This window comes from Callorhinchus milii, unplaced genomic scaffold, assembly GCF_018977255.1.
Source record: "Callorhinchus milii isolate IMCB2004 unplaced genomic scaffold, IMCB_Cmil_1.0 Scaffold3, whole genome shotgun sequence".
Lineage (NCBI taxonomy): Eukaryota > Metazoa > Chordata > Chondrichthyes > Chimaeriformes > Callorhinchidae > Callorhinchus > Callorhinchus milii.
This window is the reverse complement of record NW_024704744.1, coordinates 66,162,887-66,179,155: the sequence shown is the minus strand read 5'-3', so window position 1 is coordinate 66,179,155 and position 16,269 is coordinate 66,162,887. Positions and strand designations below refer to the sequence as shown.

Here is a 16,269-nt window from a genome sequence, read left to right as displayed (position 1 = left end):
GCTAATTGTTTTACTTAGTCCAAACTTTGATGTAGGACTGCATTCCAAAATCAGCTATGCCAAAGTTTCCATTCCTCAAAGCCTTGAAAATTCTGAATGAGCATTGAAAGATTTGATTCAAGTGAGAGATGATGTTGTTCATTATCCTGTTTACACATACATGTGAGTGTTGCTGGCAAAGGTGGATTCTGCATTCAGATCCTGGAAATGCTTTCTTTGCTGTATCACCATGAAAGTCACCTTGGTAAGAGGGAATTTTCACACAATTAAAACTCAAGTTGTGTAGCTTAGCAGCCATTACATTATTAGTTTCACCTTGGAGCTGAAGTTGGATCTGAAGTTATTCCCACAGAAAAGTGAACATGGAGTAACGGTATCTGAGAGATAGTATAGTCATCAAATACAGTTATACAAATCTGAAAATTCACATTAATTGCACGTTCGAAAGCTGGGACAGCAGGTGTCAGCTTGGCTCAGTTGGTAGCATCTAATTCAGAAGGTTGTGACTTCAAGCTCCACGTTGGGAATTGAGTTCCTAGTCCAGGCTGACACCTCATTACAGTGTTGAGGGAGTGCTGCATTTTTGGAGGTGTCATCCTTCAGATGAGACATTCAACCGGGGTCTTGTCTCCCTGTTCAGGTGGATGCTAACAATTTCATGCATGATTAGTAATTGGAAGTGTAATTGTTATTCTCCAATATATAGAGAAAGAAAGAAAATTGTAGCAAAGCCATAGGTAAAGAATATTTGAATGTCACCATTTTACTGGGCACTGCACTGAGTGCATCATGAGCTTTATTATCAGTGGGTCATGGATGCAGCTCTGACTTCATTGCAAAGTTGGGGGAGGCAGAGCTCCACACACTGTGCTGAAATTCACTTGCAGAGTATTCAATATTGAATGCCAGCTCAATGACATCTCAATGCCAGCGTGAATTTTAAAGACTTGAAAACAAGACACTGCCATTTTCTGTTATTATGTGATCGATTGTAAAGCATCTGCAAGAGTTTATTTTAAAGTTAAAAGTTTACTTTCATAGCAGACCTTCACACTGTCTAACTTTATAGCACAAACAATTCCCATTCTTCCTGGATTATACCAACTCTACCAGGATATTTTTAATAGGTAATTGACTCAAAGTGTTTCATGAGATGCTTACCAAGAGTTTGTTGCTTATCTCACCAAAGTTAGGCATTGAAATGGAAGTGAAGCACAGACAAGCCATGTTCTGCAATCCAAGTGACAGGCATAAATTTCTGCTTTGAACAATATTTTTGGTTCAAAGCTTGGGTGTAGGGATTTATGCCATGGAATTTAATATGTACTCACCACAAGTGCAACAGAGAAATCAGACAGATCACTACTACTAGGTATCAGACTCCAAATCACTCCTTGTACCATTAGGGAACCAACACAACAAAATTAGGTTGGTTAATTTTTTTTTACACATTTAGGGATGTGGCCAAAAAAATTACTGTCTAAACTAAATCCATTTAAAAGGGAATATAAAGGTAAAAATAATATTAAAGGGTCCAGATGAATCAAAGTGGACAGCTCCAGTAAGTGAGCTAGCAATAGCACAGGTTCGGGATGCTGAATGGCCTCCTTCTATGCGGTAAATATTCTATGATTATATTAGATTGTCAGGAAATTGAGAATTATTAATAACAATAATAATCCTTACATTTGATATAGTGCCTCTCATATCGAGAGGGCATCCCAAAGTGCTTCACAGGATGGACTGTGAAGTGGAGTAACTATGTGTTTTGTGGGCAAACATGGCAGCACATTTGTGCTCAGCAATGTTCTACAAACACACATGAAGTGAATGACCAATTTTATTTGGGGAATTGTTGACTCTTGCTAATCCGCACCTAATATCATCCGGAATTAGGTAAGCAGGATGCATCCTTTCAGGGAGAGACTGCACATTTTATTACAATAAATATCCTGCAATTTCCATGTGTAGGTGGGATGCATGGAATTCTCAGTTTGGTTTGGATACTCTTAAGCATGGGATGGGTTTCCGCATGTGTCAGACACCTGGGTGACCACCGAAAATGACAATGAGAGAAACTCCCTTCTGTTTTGTGAAAATGTGTACATGGATGGGCAAGAAGGAAAATGAACACAACTACTAGAAAAATAAAGATCTTTTTAAACATTCTTGGAAACGGGTTCTCATGGATCAGCATGAACTTCCCCTTACCAGCCAGAGTTGCTATTTGCAACTCCTGTTAAGAAATATCACATTTTAGTCTCCAATCTTTACCATTCCCTTTCAAGGAATTTAATGAGCAGTTTTGACTAAGACTTCGACATTTAAATATGTATGTTGGCATAACCAGCTCTTTCTGGAATACAACCAAACTGCAATTGAAATGCCCTGAGGAAAGTACATGTAAGTTAATGGAATTTAATCAAATAACAACAACAAAATTACATTTGTATAGCGCCTTTCACGTCAAGAGGATGTCCCAAGGCGCTGGACAGACAGAGCTTTGGACCCGAGCTGGGGGTCAGGATCAGGGAGGATGGAGGGCAGGGGGGTAAGCATGGAGATCGAAAGCACGGTTGAAGAGGAGGGTCTCGAGATGGGTCTTGCCGGAGGCAAGCAAGGGGGCGAAACGGAGGAACTGCAGGATGGAGTTTCAGAGGGTGGGGGCAAAGTGACAGAAGGCCCACTCGCCAACCGTGGGGCGAGCGAGGCGGGGGACGTGAAGCAGGCCGGATCCACTGAGAGGAGAGCGCGAACAGGATGGCAGGGGTTTAGGAGGTCACAGAGGTAGTGGGGAGCAAGACCATGGAGGGCTTTAAAGGTGAATAACTGAGTTTAAAGTTATACGGCAACCTTCTTTGACTTACCAGAGTGCCCCTTTTATTGAAGCACCAGGGAGTGAGCAAATGGTTACAGACTGCAGACTTACAGTGAGCACCTTTCCTCTGACACAGGTATGGCGCATGATGTGAAAATTACATTATTCTCATCAGCACTTTGAAAGATCAAGCATAGAGAGATTCTGTCCTTTGGTCCTTGAGCACAATAAATCTAACATTTGTGTTTTATATCTGCTGAACCGCACGTAATTTATCACTTTATCGAAAAGGTTCCATTATGCTAATGTTTTTGAAAAAAAATCTCTTCCACTTGTAAGAGGTCAATAGGCCATTTTTCTATGAATATTTTGGATGATGACCGATATCTAATGTTACTGAGAGCAACACATGTTGTACTGTATAATGAAGGTTTGTCCCAGGCAGGAAGGTTGAAAAGGAAGGAAAACTAAAGTGTTGCATATGTAATTGCACTGTTTTTTTTTAAAAAAGCAATTGTTTCTCCCAAACACTAAGGAAAACAGGGGATTGAAACAGGAAATCATAAAAATGACGGTATAAAAGTAATTAACCTTTTTCGCAATGAACCTTTTCACCTCAAGGCATACACGATCAATAAAAGTGTTCTTTCCGTTTAAATTAAAATACTGCATATAATATACACCAGACATTACATTTTCTTATAATTAAATGCAAATATTCTTTCCCATAAACCTGCTGCAGTGGTACCATAGCCTCCTTCATATCCTTCTCTGATGATCAAACTGTGCTGCTCTGTTACCGCAGAACATGAACGAAGAAAATTAAGCAAAAGGGAAATATAATATAATAATGCTTACGTTTGATATAGCACCTTATCACGTCTCAAGACACCTCAAAGTGCTTCACAGCATGTACTGTAAAGTGGATTGACTGTGTATTTTATGGGCGAGACCCGGCAGCCAATTGCACACAACAGTGTCCCACAAATAGTCATGGATTGAAATGATTAATTTATTATTATTAATTATTTTTGAAGGGATTATTATCCTTGGATAAGTGATCCGACAACCAACTAACAACCAGTTTCCTATTTACTACAAGATAAACAGGTGTATGTGTGGAGTAAGGAAACTTGCCTAAGATTTCACACTGAGGGAAGTAGTGCAAACCAGTACATGTGCTAATTTGTTTTTTTAATTGCTATGGAGATATATTAATTCCATCTGCAATGTGAGAAGAGCAATGATCTAACAAAACAAAATACAGTTACTGACTGACCACATAAAACAAGTCCAGAATGTCTATATCTCACATAGCCTTCAGCTTGGATAAACAGTGACATCAACAGCAACTTACATTTATATAGCACCAGCATCTTGGAGCGCTTAACAGTGGTGGTGATAATCTGGTGATAATTACTGGCTATCACCAGTGCTTCAGGAAAACGAAGAGAGTACGATAAAGACAATGAACGTAATGATGTAAACCCAAATATATGTGTTGGAGTTGATTACTCCCCTGAATTTTCCTCTTGTTGCTCCCAAACTCCAAAAATGTCAATAAGTTAATACGTCCTTCCCACACTTTCCTTCTTGTGTTGAAATCATCATACTCAACAACAACAACTTGCACTATATAGTGTCCTCCACGCAGGGTAGTATCTCGGAGTGCTTAATAGTGGCGGAGTCTGACTCCAAGCCGGTGGGGCAGGTGGCTATAAGCACGGTCGAAGAAGAAGATTTTCAGGCAGCACTTGAAAATGGGGAGGGGGCAAGGCAGAGGGATTGAGGGAGAGTGTTCCAGAGTTTTGCGGTGTAGTGGCTGAAAGCGCAATCTCTGATGGTGGGGCAGAAGGTGTGAGGGACGAGCAGGAGGCCGGTACCAGTCAAGCGGAGGCGCCGGCTGATGGATTGGGGAGTGAGGAGGTTGGAGAGGGGGAAGGGGGGAGCCAGGGAGTGAATGGATTTGAACACAAGTGTGAGGAACTTGAAGTCGATCCATTCGGTGATGGGGAGCCAATGGAGCCTGGCCAGAACTGGTGAGATGGGGGTACAGAGTTTGGTCCGGGTCAGTATGCGGGCAACAGAATTCTGAATAAGCTGGATCATTTTAATAGTGGAGCTGGGGAGACCGGCGAGGAGTGCATTTGAGTAATCCAGACGGGAGGTGTCAAACGCATGCATGAGGCTTTCGGCTACAGGTATGATTGGAGGAGGGCAATGTCACGGAGGTGGAGGAAGGCGGTCGTGGTCATGATGTGAGGGAGGATGGACAGCTGCAGATTGATCTGGACGCCTAGATTGCGCACTGGTTTGGTGAATTTGAGGGAGAGCCCAGGAAGGTTGAGGAGTTCAGATCTGCAGGAGTGAAGACGTTGATGGAAGCCAAGGAATATGGCTTCCATCTTCAGCTGCAGGAAGTTTACACCCATCCAGACCCTGATGTCTGCCAGACAAGCTGATAGAACATCGGCGGACTGGAGTTGGTACTGGAGGAGGCAAAGTAGATCTGTTTGTCATCCGCATACATGTGGATGCAAGTTTACCTCGTGTCTGCGGATGACATCACCCAGAGGGAGCATATAGATAAAGAAAAGAAGCGGGCCAAAGATGTAGCCCTGGGGTACCCTGCAGGTGACCGTGTGGGGGCAGGAGGAGAAACCATTTGCCAAGATGAAATGGAGGCAGTTGATTAAGTAGAGGGGGAGAGGTGGGGGAGTTGAGTTGGAGTTTCATGTGAGGTTAGAGGGGTTCTTGAGGGGATGCACGGAGGTGGTGATGGATGGTGGAAAACATTGGCTTTGCATTGTTGTTTGCCTCCAGGATGACTTTGGAGCAAAAGTCAGTTTTGGCTTGTGAAAGGGAGAGGCGGTAGGTGTGGAGGTGCTTAAGCCCCACTGGTGGTGAATCGTAAGGCAGGATTTCTGTCATTTACGCTCGAGAGTCCGGGTTTGTGTTTTGAGTGAGTGGAGATGACTGTTGTACCGGGGGAGCGGGTAGGTTTGGAAGCAACCCTGGATTTCAGGGAGCCAGGGAATTGAAGGTTGTGGAGAGATGGTCATTCAGCAGCTTCACAGCTGCATCACGATCGCTGCGGGTGGAAAGCTGCTCGATCTTATCCTAACTCATGCTTCTCATAAACTTCAATATTCAAACTCCTTACCTCTCAACCTTCCCTTCCTCCTACAATCTGTAGGCTTTTGAAGCTAAAGTTTGGTGCTACTTTGGTGTTACTAAATTGGTCATTATTTTATGAATGATTGGCAGATCTTGCTGCGTGCAAATAGGTTGCTGCGGAGATCTCAAAACAATCACTCCACTTTACAATATATCCTGTGAAGCACTTTGACATAACCTCCTGGTATGAAAGGTGCTTTAGCAAATCTAAGGAATATTATTATTATTTTTTAATCGACTCATCTCATTTCCATGCCACTCCTCAACTTGGTGGTTTATTTTACTGTGGACCTTGGGCTTTTGCCCAGATTTTCCAAATAAAAGAATAAAGAATTTATACCTTGATTAACTGCATAATTGCACCTCTCATGAATTGTAGATAAGTTTTTTTTCATTGCTCTTTTTTTTATCTTTTTCATCTTTTGCTCTTTTTCATCTTTTATCTATCCTTGATTTTTCAAATACTTACCAGATCTGCTTTAATCTTCTCTGCTCAATAGAGAACATCTTTTTTCAGTGATGGAGGAGAGGCTCCATTCCTCAAAACTGATGGATACAATATTGTTCCCCATGGGTGAAAATAAAATGTTTTAATATTCATATTCTGTCAATCCATTTTGTTTTACAGAATTTCCCTATAAGGAACAGGAACCCTATAAGGATGCACTGAGCAGAGCCAAGACATAGTGATGGCCATGGAAAGATATCACGGGGCTCTTGATTATCTTTATGCTAAGAACAGCACTGTTAGTGGTACAGAACCAGTAGCTAATGTGCCCCCGGCTCACAGTTGTCATATAACCTAGGAAATGACCCAGGAGACGACAGAACTTAGTAGTTGTGTGCCGAAAGTCATTTCTGCCATTGCTCTCCCACCTTCTTCCTGCAATTGCCTACAAATACAGGTATACTGCTGAACACAGTGGCTTCAAGCATGACAGAAATAGTGGTGTGAAGCAGCAAGTTGTGAAGATAATTATGGCTCTCATCATGCCTGAGCCACCTTTCACTAATTTGCCATTTCTCTTCCTCTTTTCGTAGCGCTGCATGCTCCTTATTCATTTATTTGCCATGAATAAACCCTTGAGCTCCTTGCACTTCTTTTCATGCCTTTCCCAGGTATGTTTAATTCTCTAAAGTTATTATTGATTTCTTTGAAATAATTTTTTGGTATAGATTCCAGTCCCCACTCTTTCCCGATTCCTCAGACAATGTAAACTATCGTTAAGTAAGGAGATTAAAGGCATTGAAATGGTTCAAGTTCAGCAACTATCTTTGGGGATATTGGGGTTGAAGACTTGGGAATCACAACAATATTCCAAGGGAATTTGTAAATAATGATTCCTGCAGGTAACCAGATGCTCCGACGAACCTCCAACATGTCCTAGAGTCGACTGTATTGGAGCAGCGTTCCTGTGGGTCAGTGAGACACACACACACTCAGTTACCAGCAGTATTCACTATTTCCAAATCCTATAATAATCCCTTTGCCCTTTTTTCACTCCTGCCACAATACAGTTGTTCAGTTTCTCCCAGTTGCCTGTACATGTGAAGTACTGATGTTCAAAGAAATCTGTTTAAAAAAAAGGGCAAGAAGTTGTGTAAGAAATATTTTTACCCCTGGAAACTTTAAAGATTTGGGAGCTAAACTTTTGATGTTCAACCTCACAATTATTCAAGGATTCAGTGGGATTCAATTGATCATTTTTAACAGCATTTTTAGTTTGCACAGGTGATCAATAAGTGATCAGAGTGGAATCAACAACAACAACAACAACAAGATTCCATTTATAGAGCGCCTCTCACGTCGGGAGGATGTCCCATGTGTTGTTGAACATAGTGACTGTATTTCTGAAGGTCAGAAAAATGTTGCTTTCTTTGGCAAGATCAAATTCACAATCCTTTTTATTAGGCTGTCAAAAATCGTGCAGCTGAGATGAAAGTTTGCCTTTGAAAGGTAGTTGTTTCAGGCAAATCCTGAGTCTCAAATGACCGGGTCTCCAGACAAACATCCTCATTCTGCCTCAGAACTTACAGGTATATGTACCACTTCCAGAACACAAGCTTAAATACAGTAAGAAAGATGACTTTTCTAAACAGCAATTTGTCAGGAACCAGAATGTTGAATGTGCAAAGTAGATTTTCAGAAGCTTCTGAAGGCAGACAGCTTCAGACAGACAGGTCAGACAATTCTAGGTAGAAATTCTTGACCAATTACTTCAAATACTGAAGAAATTGAGGCTGAATGATAAAATTGAAACGTGAAAAGAGTGATAGCTTCACAACAAGAGACTTATCACGTTTATTTTATTTTTAAAAACTACCCTTCATTTTTGGAAGTGTTGACTCATGTGAGGGTATAGGTGTTAGGTATGAAGTATCATTCTTGTGCAAGTCCAGACTGTGAGGGAACATTACTGCTGAGCTATGGCTATTTTCACCTGACGTCCACACAAACACTTATTTTCTATGAAGAGTGACAATCACCTTATACTATCCCGGAACACTATAGTGCAGGTGGAATTGGACAGTGGTTTGTACAGGCCCAGTATTCCAAATTGTGACATTTCTATTGATAAACATACTGAGATCTGCATTTATACGGCTGATGTCAGGTCGCTCAGGCAATACAATTTACCAATGCCTTTCACATTCGGATGTCTCAAAGCGCTGAAGCTGATATCTCCCCATCATATATGTATCAATTCCATATTACGTGGTCCACTTACAACATTAAAAAGTATATAAAATTAGCCATTGGAGCTCCTTAGATGGGTTTAACAGGGCCTTCAATCAGACTGCAGAAGATAATAATTTTACTCTCATGGTATTCTGCCTGGTTCTTTGAACTGAACACATAAGTTCAGCAAACTAATAGGTAAATTATTACAGATCGTTTATCCTCCACTGTTCAGAACAACAACAATTGGATTTATATTAGTGCCTTTCACATCGAGATGATGCTGGGCAGTCAAGGGTTCTCACCTGACCTGGGGGTAGGTCACTGTTCAGAAAATTAATCTTATAATTACACTGTTGATATAACAATCTTTATTTTCATTCCTAAAATACTTTGGCCTAGATAATTACTAGCTGGGATGGGCGAAATGTTAGGCAAGTTTCCTTACTCCACATGCCTGTATATCCAGCAGTAAGTAGGAACCCGGTTGTTAGTCGATTGGCGGATCGCTTTCCGGGGATAATAATCTCTTCAAAAAAAAATTAATAAATTTGGTCAATAAATCCACGACTCTTTGTAGGACACTGCTATGCGCAATTGGCAGCCGGGTTTCGCCCACAAAATATACAGTCAATTCACTTCACAGTATATTCTGTGAAGTGCTTTGAAATGTCTCGTAGATGTGATAAGGCACTATATCAAATACAAGGATTATTATTATTATTTATTTTGTTTATTATGACCATACACTGCCCAATCCTCATCTCTGCAAAATCTCTTCAAAACTACTTCCATTTCTATCTTGTCTTATTATAAAGCCCTGATTCACTCCCTGCACTCTAGGCTTCAAAGGCTACTGTTCTGAAATGTAGACTCTCAATCCTTCTATTCTAAGCTCCTAGAACAGCAAGACTATAACATGTTGGATGAGTTAAACAAGTGACTATAGTCTATTGTTAAAAAATCTGCTGAGATCTTTACCTGAACTTCCAGTCTGGGTGGAGGGAGTATGGTCTCCTATATCGTGGATGTCAGCAAGACCTGTAGATTGTCCAGAAAACACAGAAGTGCTGAGGTCCACTTGAGTTAAGCTGATCACTTCATTTCCATTCCTCCTCTCAAGAATCCCACTGCCTGAATTACTAGCTGAACTTTGGATTGGGTTGGAAATGCTTTGTACCACATGAACAGTACTTTGCTGGATCATGTCACAGTTCTGCAGATAGATAAGAAAGAAATAATTAGATTTAAAGAACAGACAGGGTAATGAACAAATCTACAATACAATACAAAATTACATCTATAAAGCAGCTTTCACATCGATAGTATTCCCAAGGCTCTGGACAGTCAGGGATTAGGACCCAAGCGGGGGGCAGAGAGGATAGGAAGGTGGCCAAAGGCATGTTCGAAGAGGAGCGTCTTGAGACGTGCCTTGAAGGAGGCAAGGGAGGGAGTGAGGTGAAGGGAATGTGGGATGGAGTTCCAGAGGGTGGGGGCAGAGAGGCTGAAGGCCAATGGCCGATGGTGTGGTGGGCCGGGTGAGGGACATGGAGCAGGCCGGAGGCTGCTGAGCGGAGGGAGCGGATAGTTTGATAAGGGTTAGCAAATTGGAGAGGTAGGAGGGGGCATGGCCATTGATGGCCTTGAAGGTGAGGATGAGAATTTTGAACTCGATACTCTGAGAAATGGGGAGCCAGTGGAGCCGGGCGAGGGTGGGTATGATGAGGTCACAAAGTCTGGTGCGGAAGAAGACATGAGCTACAGAGTTCTGGATGATCTGCAGCTCGTGGAGAGTTGGGAAGGCTGACAAGCAGGGCATTGGCATAGTCGAGCCTGGTTGTAATGAAGGCATGTATGAGGATTTTGGCGGCCTGAGGTCTGAGGCAGTGGTGGAGTTGGGCAATGTTGTAGAGGTGGGGGAAGGCAGAGTGGATCATAACACAGATGTGAGGGAGAAAAGACAGTTGAGGGTCGAACAAGATGCCCAAGTTCCTGACTGGCTTGGTGAGCTGGAGTGTGCATCCTTGGATGCTGATGCGGCCACTGCCTGGGACGAGAGGGTCCAAACCTTTCTCTCCAGAATATAATCACTGATTCTGGATGGTTCAAAGGCCGAACGTGAAGGGAATGGCTCTCTTACTGGTGAATGTTCTTGGGTGAGGACACAAGACACACTGTGTCTGAAAACCACCAAGAAACAAAATCAAGCAGTGGGAGGGCAACAAAATCAAGCAGTGGGAAACCAGACAGATTTTGCTTCCCCATTGTGGAAGGGCTAAAGTTGATTGTAGCATCTCAAATGGTGTCTTTGCTGCGATCAGCTAGACTGAGAATTGAACCTGTGACCTTCTGACCTGTTTGGTTTGATGTTGCACCAAAATGTGCCTTTACCCACCCACGAGGCAAGGTTCAGATTTACACTGTGTTATTTTTTTAAACCAGTCTGTATTCAACAGACATAGAACAGTACATAGAAATGTATAAAGTCTGAAATTTTCTGAAAATAAAACAAGAAATTGGTAAGTGGGTTAGCTGAAAGCTGTCCCAACGTTAAGCTCTCTCCCAAATGTAAGCGCTCTGGAACGCTACCTTGCGTGAGGGGCGCTATATGAATGCAAGTTGTCATTGTTGCAAGAGTGCTAGTTCACTCAGTTCAGATCCCCTGAAGTCATACTCAAGCTATATAGTGCTCTGGTCAGGCCATACCTTAAGTACTGCATATTGTTCTGGTCACTAAGACAAAGGATAGCAAAAAGCATGATTCCAATGTTAGAGGAATTAACTACAAGCTGCGATTAAATATGTTTGGGCTCTTCAGCCTTGAAAATTGGCAACTCACTGAAGATCTTAGAAAGCTATGTAAGGAGGATATAAGATTTTAAAAGGATTGAGAGAGTTGAACATGGAACATTACTTTCCAATGGGCTGAGCCAGGAGAACAAAAGGACGCAGATTTATGGTAATTTCAGGACAGAGATCATTTTTTAAATTTGCAACTGGAATGGGTTACCAGGAGGGGTGGTTGAGGCCAGGACTCCGAACTTATTTAAAAAAATAGCTTATGCTGTGAATGGGAGGACTATTGAGTGAGTGTTGTGCAAAGATGAGATAAATAAGCCTACAGCTCTTCCTCCAAACCTCTCCTGTAGTCTTGTGAAGTAAAACTGAAAAGGAAGATAGTCACTTGTGTCAAATTCACTTTCTGGTTTCTACTATTTTTCTCAAGATAATAATTTTTATTGTACTGTTTTATTGTATGCCTAAAGGTCCCAAAATTTCTCACGTTCTTCGGGTTACAAGCATTCTCTTAAAATGTAGGACTGTAAGAGATTTTGGAAAAGTCAATTCAGAAGCTCATTTTCCGTAGGCTTTTTTTGACCATGTGGCAAAATGTGTCCAATTTTTAATGGATTTTGAGTTCGTTTTCCAAAGTTCCAGTGTAAGACAATAATTTTATCCTAAGAACACAACATTTTAAGGAACTAAAATGTGAAACACAACTAGAGGCAGATCTGGCAGATATCAGAAAACATTCCTGCTACTGCTTACCAATTGGTGTTAGGAGAGAATGGAAGGGACACTGCAGCCCACTAATGTCACAAACCACAGCCTTAACTCTGCACAAACCACTTGATAAAAATTTGCTAATATAAAAGTAGATTAAAATCCAAGATTAAAGCAAGGCAAATGTCAGACTATCGGTTAAACTATTCTTCTCCAAATGACTTTGAATGTGCAATAATCCTTGCAGCCTTCAGATATAACACACTTTCAATAATTTCCTTCAACTTCAGGACAACAGTGTGCGGCTCCAGCTTTCTATTCTAGTGAGTATTTGCACAAAAAACAAAAGTGCCAGTGGGAAAAAGCTGTAAAAACTGATCTGAACCTTACCAATCCATTCCAGGAGATTAATTGTAGAAAAAACTATGATGCCTCAGTACTACTGCCAAACACATCGGTAAATCCTGACAGGCATGACCTGTTCCTTTTATCGGTGTGATTTTTAATACAGTATAAAATTCTAGGTAAGTATAGAAGATGTGAAACAACAAATAATGTTAAATCGGTAAGCGTCATTTTATGTGAAGGTATTTTAAGGTTGATTCTGGCTTTTATATTCATGGACCTGCCCAGACTAAATCTAAAAACAATCTAAACTTCAATGTGCTGGAGGTGTGCTGCAAAATGGTACTGCAATAATGGACTGTATCATGAAGCAATAAGCCACAGGCACCCTCTGAGATTCCTCATATTGTGAATTCCTAATCTCAGCTGGATCATCAAGAGATGGCCTTTGGGGGAAAGAGAAACATTTTGATGAGGAATGGAAGGAATCTTGGTAGACGAATCAACCGGTGTTTTCCTCATGTCTTTTCTTAAGAACTAAAGTGCAACAACAGCAGAGGCTATGTTTAAGGTCAGCTGGGTATCTGACACATGCAGAAACCGATCGCCACTGTGAAGAGTAACCAAACCAGACACAGTTCCACATATATTCTGCTTACACATAAAATTTCCCTGAGTCTTGAACAGAGTAACACTCTCCCCCGGAAGGGCAAACTGATGTAAATTATTTTACCAAAACGGCAAACATAAAGTTCATTATAGTGCAACATAGAAATTAATGGTAATAATTTTTTTACACAAAATATCTATTTCAAATAGCAAACTACACTTCACACTTGAAATTGGAATGAGCGTGAAGAGTTAGAACCATTGTTTCAGTATATTTATTCAGAATTTTAGAAAAGCCACAGAAACTTGTGAGGACATTTCAGGGAGGTACGGGAAATATTCAGAAAAGGATTTTTGTATCACTGTATATAGAGGACAGTAGAAGCACACACCGACCAAAAATGGAATAACCAATTTAAATTTCACAAAGTGAGTACAAGGATTCTCACGGAACAGTGAACAGCTAAACTGAAGTTATGATTATTTCAGCAAAAGCCTCCTGTTACCATTCAAATAATCACACATTTGATAGGGGCTACCAAAGGTTTTCAATGACCTTTTTGGTACAGTGCTATAACAACACAAATTGGTTAGGAATATTTTGATCAAAATCGTAGTACGATAGCTTTTGCGGTTTTATGATCAGAAGCAGCCAATCTCTTCTCTCATTAGTGTTGTATTAATCTTTCTTGGTGAACACATAAGCACTTCATAAATCTTTCATCAAAAGCAATTCAGTTCAAATTGTCTCATTCTCAGAAGGTATATTTTGCTGGTGAATCCAAAAGGAATATCATTTTATTTTCAACATTAAAGCTGCAACTCCATCGATCAGAGTCAGAGAGATGTATGAAGGGTATGCCATGACTTCCAAGAGCCACAAACAAGAGAAACACATATAATTATCCCACTGTGCCTGTTAGTTACTGTGACAAACTTGAAGTGACAATCAAAGACATATCCTGTCATAACGTGATGAAAAGCTGAAATCAGAGAATGCACAATAGATTAATTTATTTTCTTGGTTTTCCATGCCCATCAAGCTTTCTGTTGTTTCAAACATAGCCCCTGTTGTGTTGCAAGATTTTTTCAGTAATTGTGTTACAAACATTCTGAGTACTGAGACAGATGAATATTAGTGATTTAAAATCAGATTCTCATGAGCATTGTTGGGATCAGCTCAGAGGCAAGTGGCACCAAAGGCAAGTGTACCAAGATGATGGACACCGTTTCTCCCAACTACATATTAACTGGTCCCTCCTGAAAGTGGAGCAGGGGGAAAAAGCAACACCTGGTGCTAGGATCATGTTTAGGTGGTAGAAATTGGCCTTTGTTTTCATGGCTTTTCTCTGGCTTTTGCCTCTCTTAGGAGGGACTGAGTGGCCTGCAGAAGGAGAGATGTATTGGCATATACTGTGTGGGAAGTGCCTTCAGTTGATGACTGATTTTGTGTGGTTTCAGACATTTTTGCTTTCTATTTTCCCCCTACTATTTTTGGGAGTTTTTGTTTGACTGGATGGAGCAGCAAGATAATCAAGTGATAAGCTCAACCGTGTAGGAATTGGAAAACATTAGCGTTGAATTATTGATTGGAAGTAGACTTTTGTTAGTACAATATAGAGTGAGAGAGTGATTATCCCACTCACCTGGGCAAAGTCAGTACGGAATACCACAAATAATGTCAGTGGAATACCTTGCACCACCATATCCACAATGCTGCTTGTGGCTTCCTTTGTGCTGTCATTTCTATAATTCTCTGATTTGTTTTGGTCAGCCGGGTGTCTGACACATGCAGAAACCCATCACCATGCTTAAGAGTATCCAAACCAAACTGAGAATTCCATGCATCCCACCTACACATGGAAATCCCAGACATAAGATTGTTGGACTCTCTCCCTGGAATGTCGCATTCAGCTTACCTAATGCTGGAAAGCATTAGGCATAGGTTAATAGAGCAATTCTACGACATGTTCTATGATCTTAATAATAAATAAGATCATTTTTTTTTCCATTCAGATGGGAAGACAGTAATGTATATAAATGCCAGCTTGTGTTGATACAATCGGTGCAGATAACACCCTTTGGCAGTAATGAGCAGCATTGTACAACTTATTTTTACTCTACAGTACCCCATTTGCTACTTAATTTCATCATGCTTGTAGCACAATGGGTTTCAACATCTTCTTTTCACCATAACTAAATCACTTTCAATTTGTACTAAATTTAATAAACATCAGATCACTCAAAATGGCCCCATAATTATCCTTGATCTCAACACTGTTATCGCTCCTGGAATAGGAAACCAGTCTTCCTGGTGTTGGAAATTTGAAATATTACTATTATTACTTTTTAGAGATAGCAAGCTCTTCTTATTTTTAGAACTTATGACATTCAATTCATATAATTCATCTCAGGACACCTAGATGTCAGGTAATATCATGCTAAAATGACAGAGCTCTTTTCTAAAATATGTTTTTGCTCATTTTCACTTGATTCCTTAACTTTGTTTTCTGAGAATTTAACTGAAATTTAGTATCTTATACTCTCCATTTACATTACTCACTATGCCATGTGTCACTTCCAGAGTGAGAGTAACTTCCTTCCTTCAACCTATATCCAATTCTTTGCCAAAGCTCCCTATGTTATCAGATGTGTGAGACTAGCCCATGGTGCTGGTATTTATATCTGGTATTCACACCGCCTGATAGCATGGATAAAACTGACAACACACTGAGGAATGAAAAGTACAATGTCCACCTAAACATTTCAAGCTGGAGAAATTATCAAACTCATTATTATTTATGAAATGTTATGGGCAAAGGGTTTCTAAATAAATTGCTTTATGCGTTTGTATGTGACACATCAACAATAACATAACTGTTTGTCATTTAAGAGTAAAAATCAAACTAATTTAATATGAAACATGGCATACGTTATTTGGCTAACAGCAAGAAGCAATTTTAAATCATAAAATAGTATATCAACGCTTTGGAGATTTTAAGAATAAGCACATGAAAAATGGCCTCGCTCTTGATCGGATAAGCAGATTCTTGTTCATTATAACTTGGATGCTGAATTGTTTCTCTTCTCCCCACTTACAGAGCTATAGGCCTGAGGTCTAACAGTCACACAACTT

The 16,269-nt window shown here is 40.5% G+C and overlaps 1 protein-coding gene across 2 annotated transcripts in view; it reads right to left on the bottom strand.

Moving 5' to 3' along the window:
- Positions 1 to 16,269, bottom strand: part of prkn (parkin RBR E3 ubiquitin protein ligase) — a 423,212-nt gene that overhangs the window by 265,174 nt on the left and 141,769 nt on the right. For both annotated transcript variants that reach the window (XM_007889436.2, XM_042332972.1), the window contains exon 3: positions 9,657 to 9,891. In XM_007889436.2, coding sequence (XP_007887627.1) covers positions 9,657 to 9,891 — 235 coding nt within the window. The remainder of the gene's footprint in view (positions 1 to 9,656; positions 9,892 to 16,269) is intronic.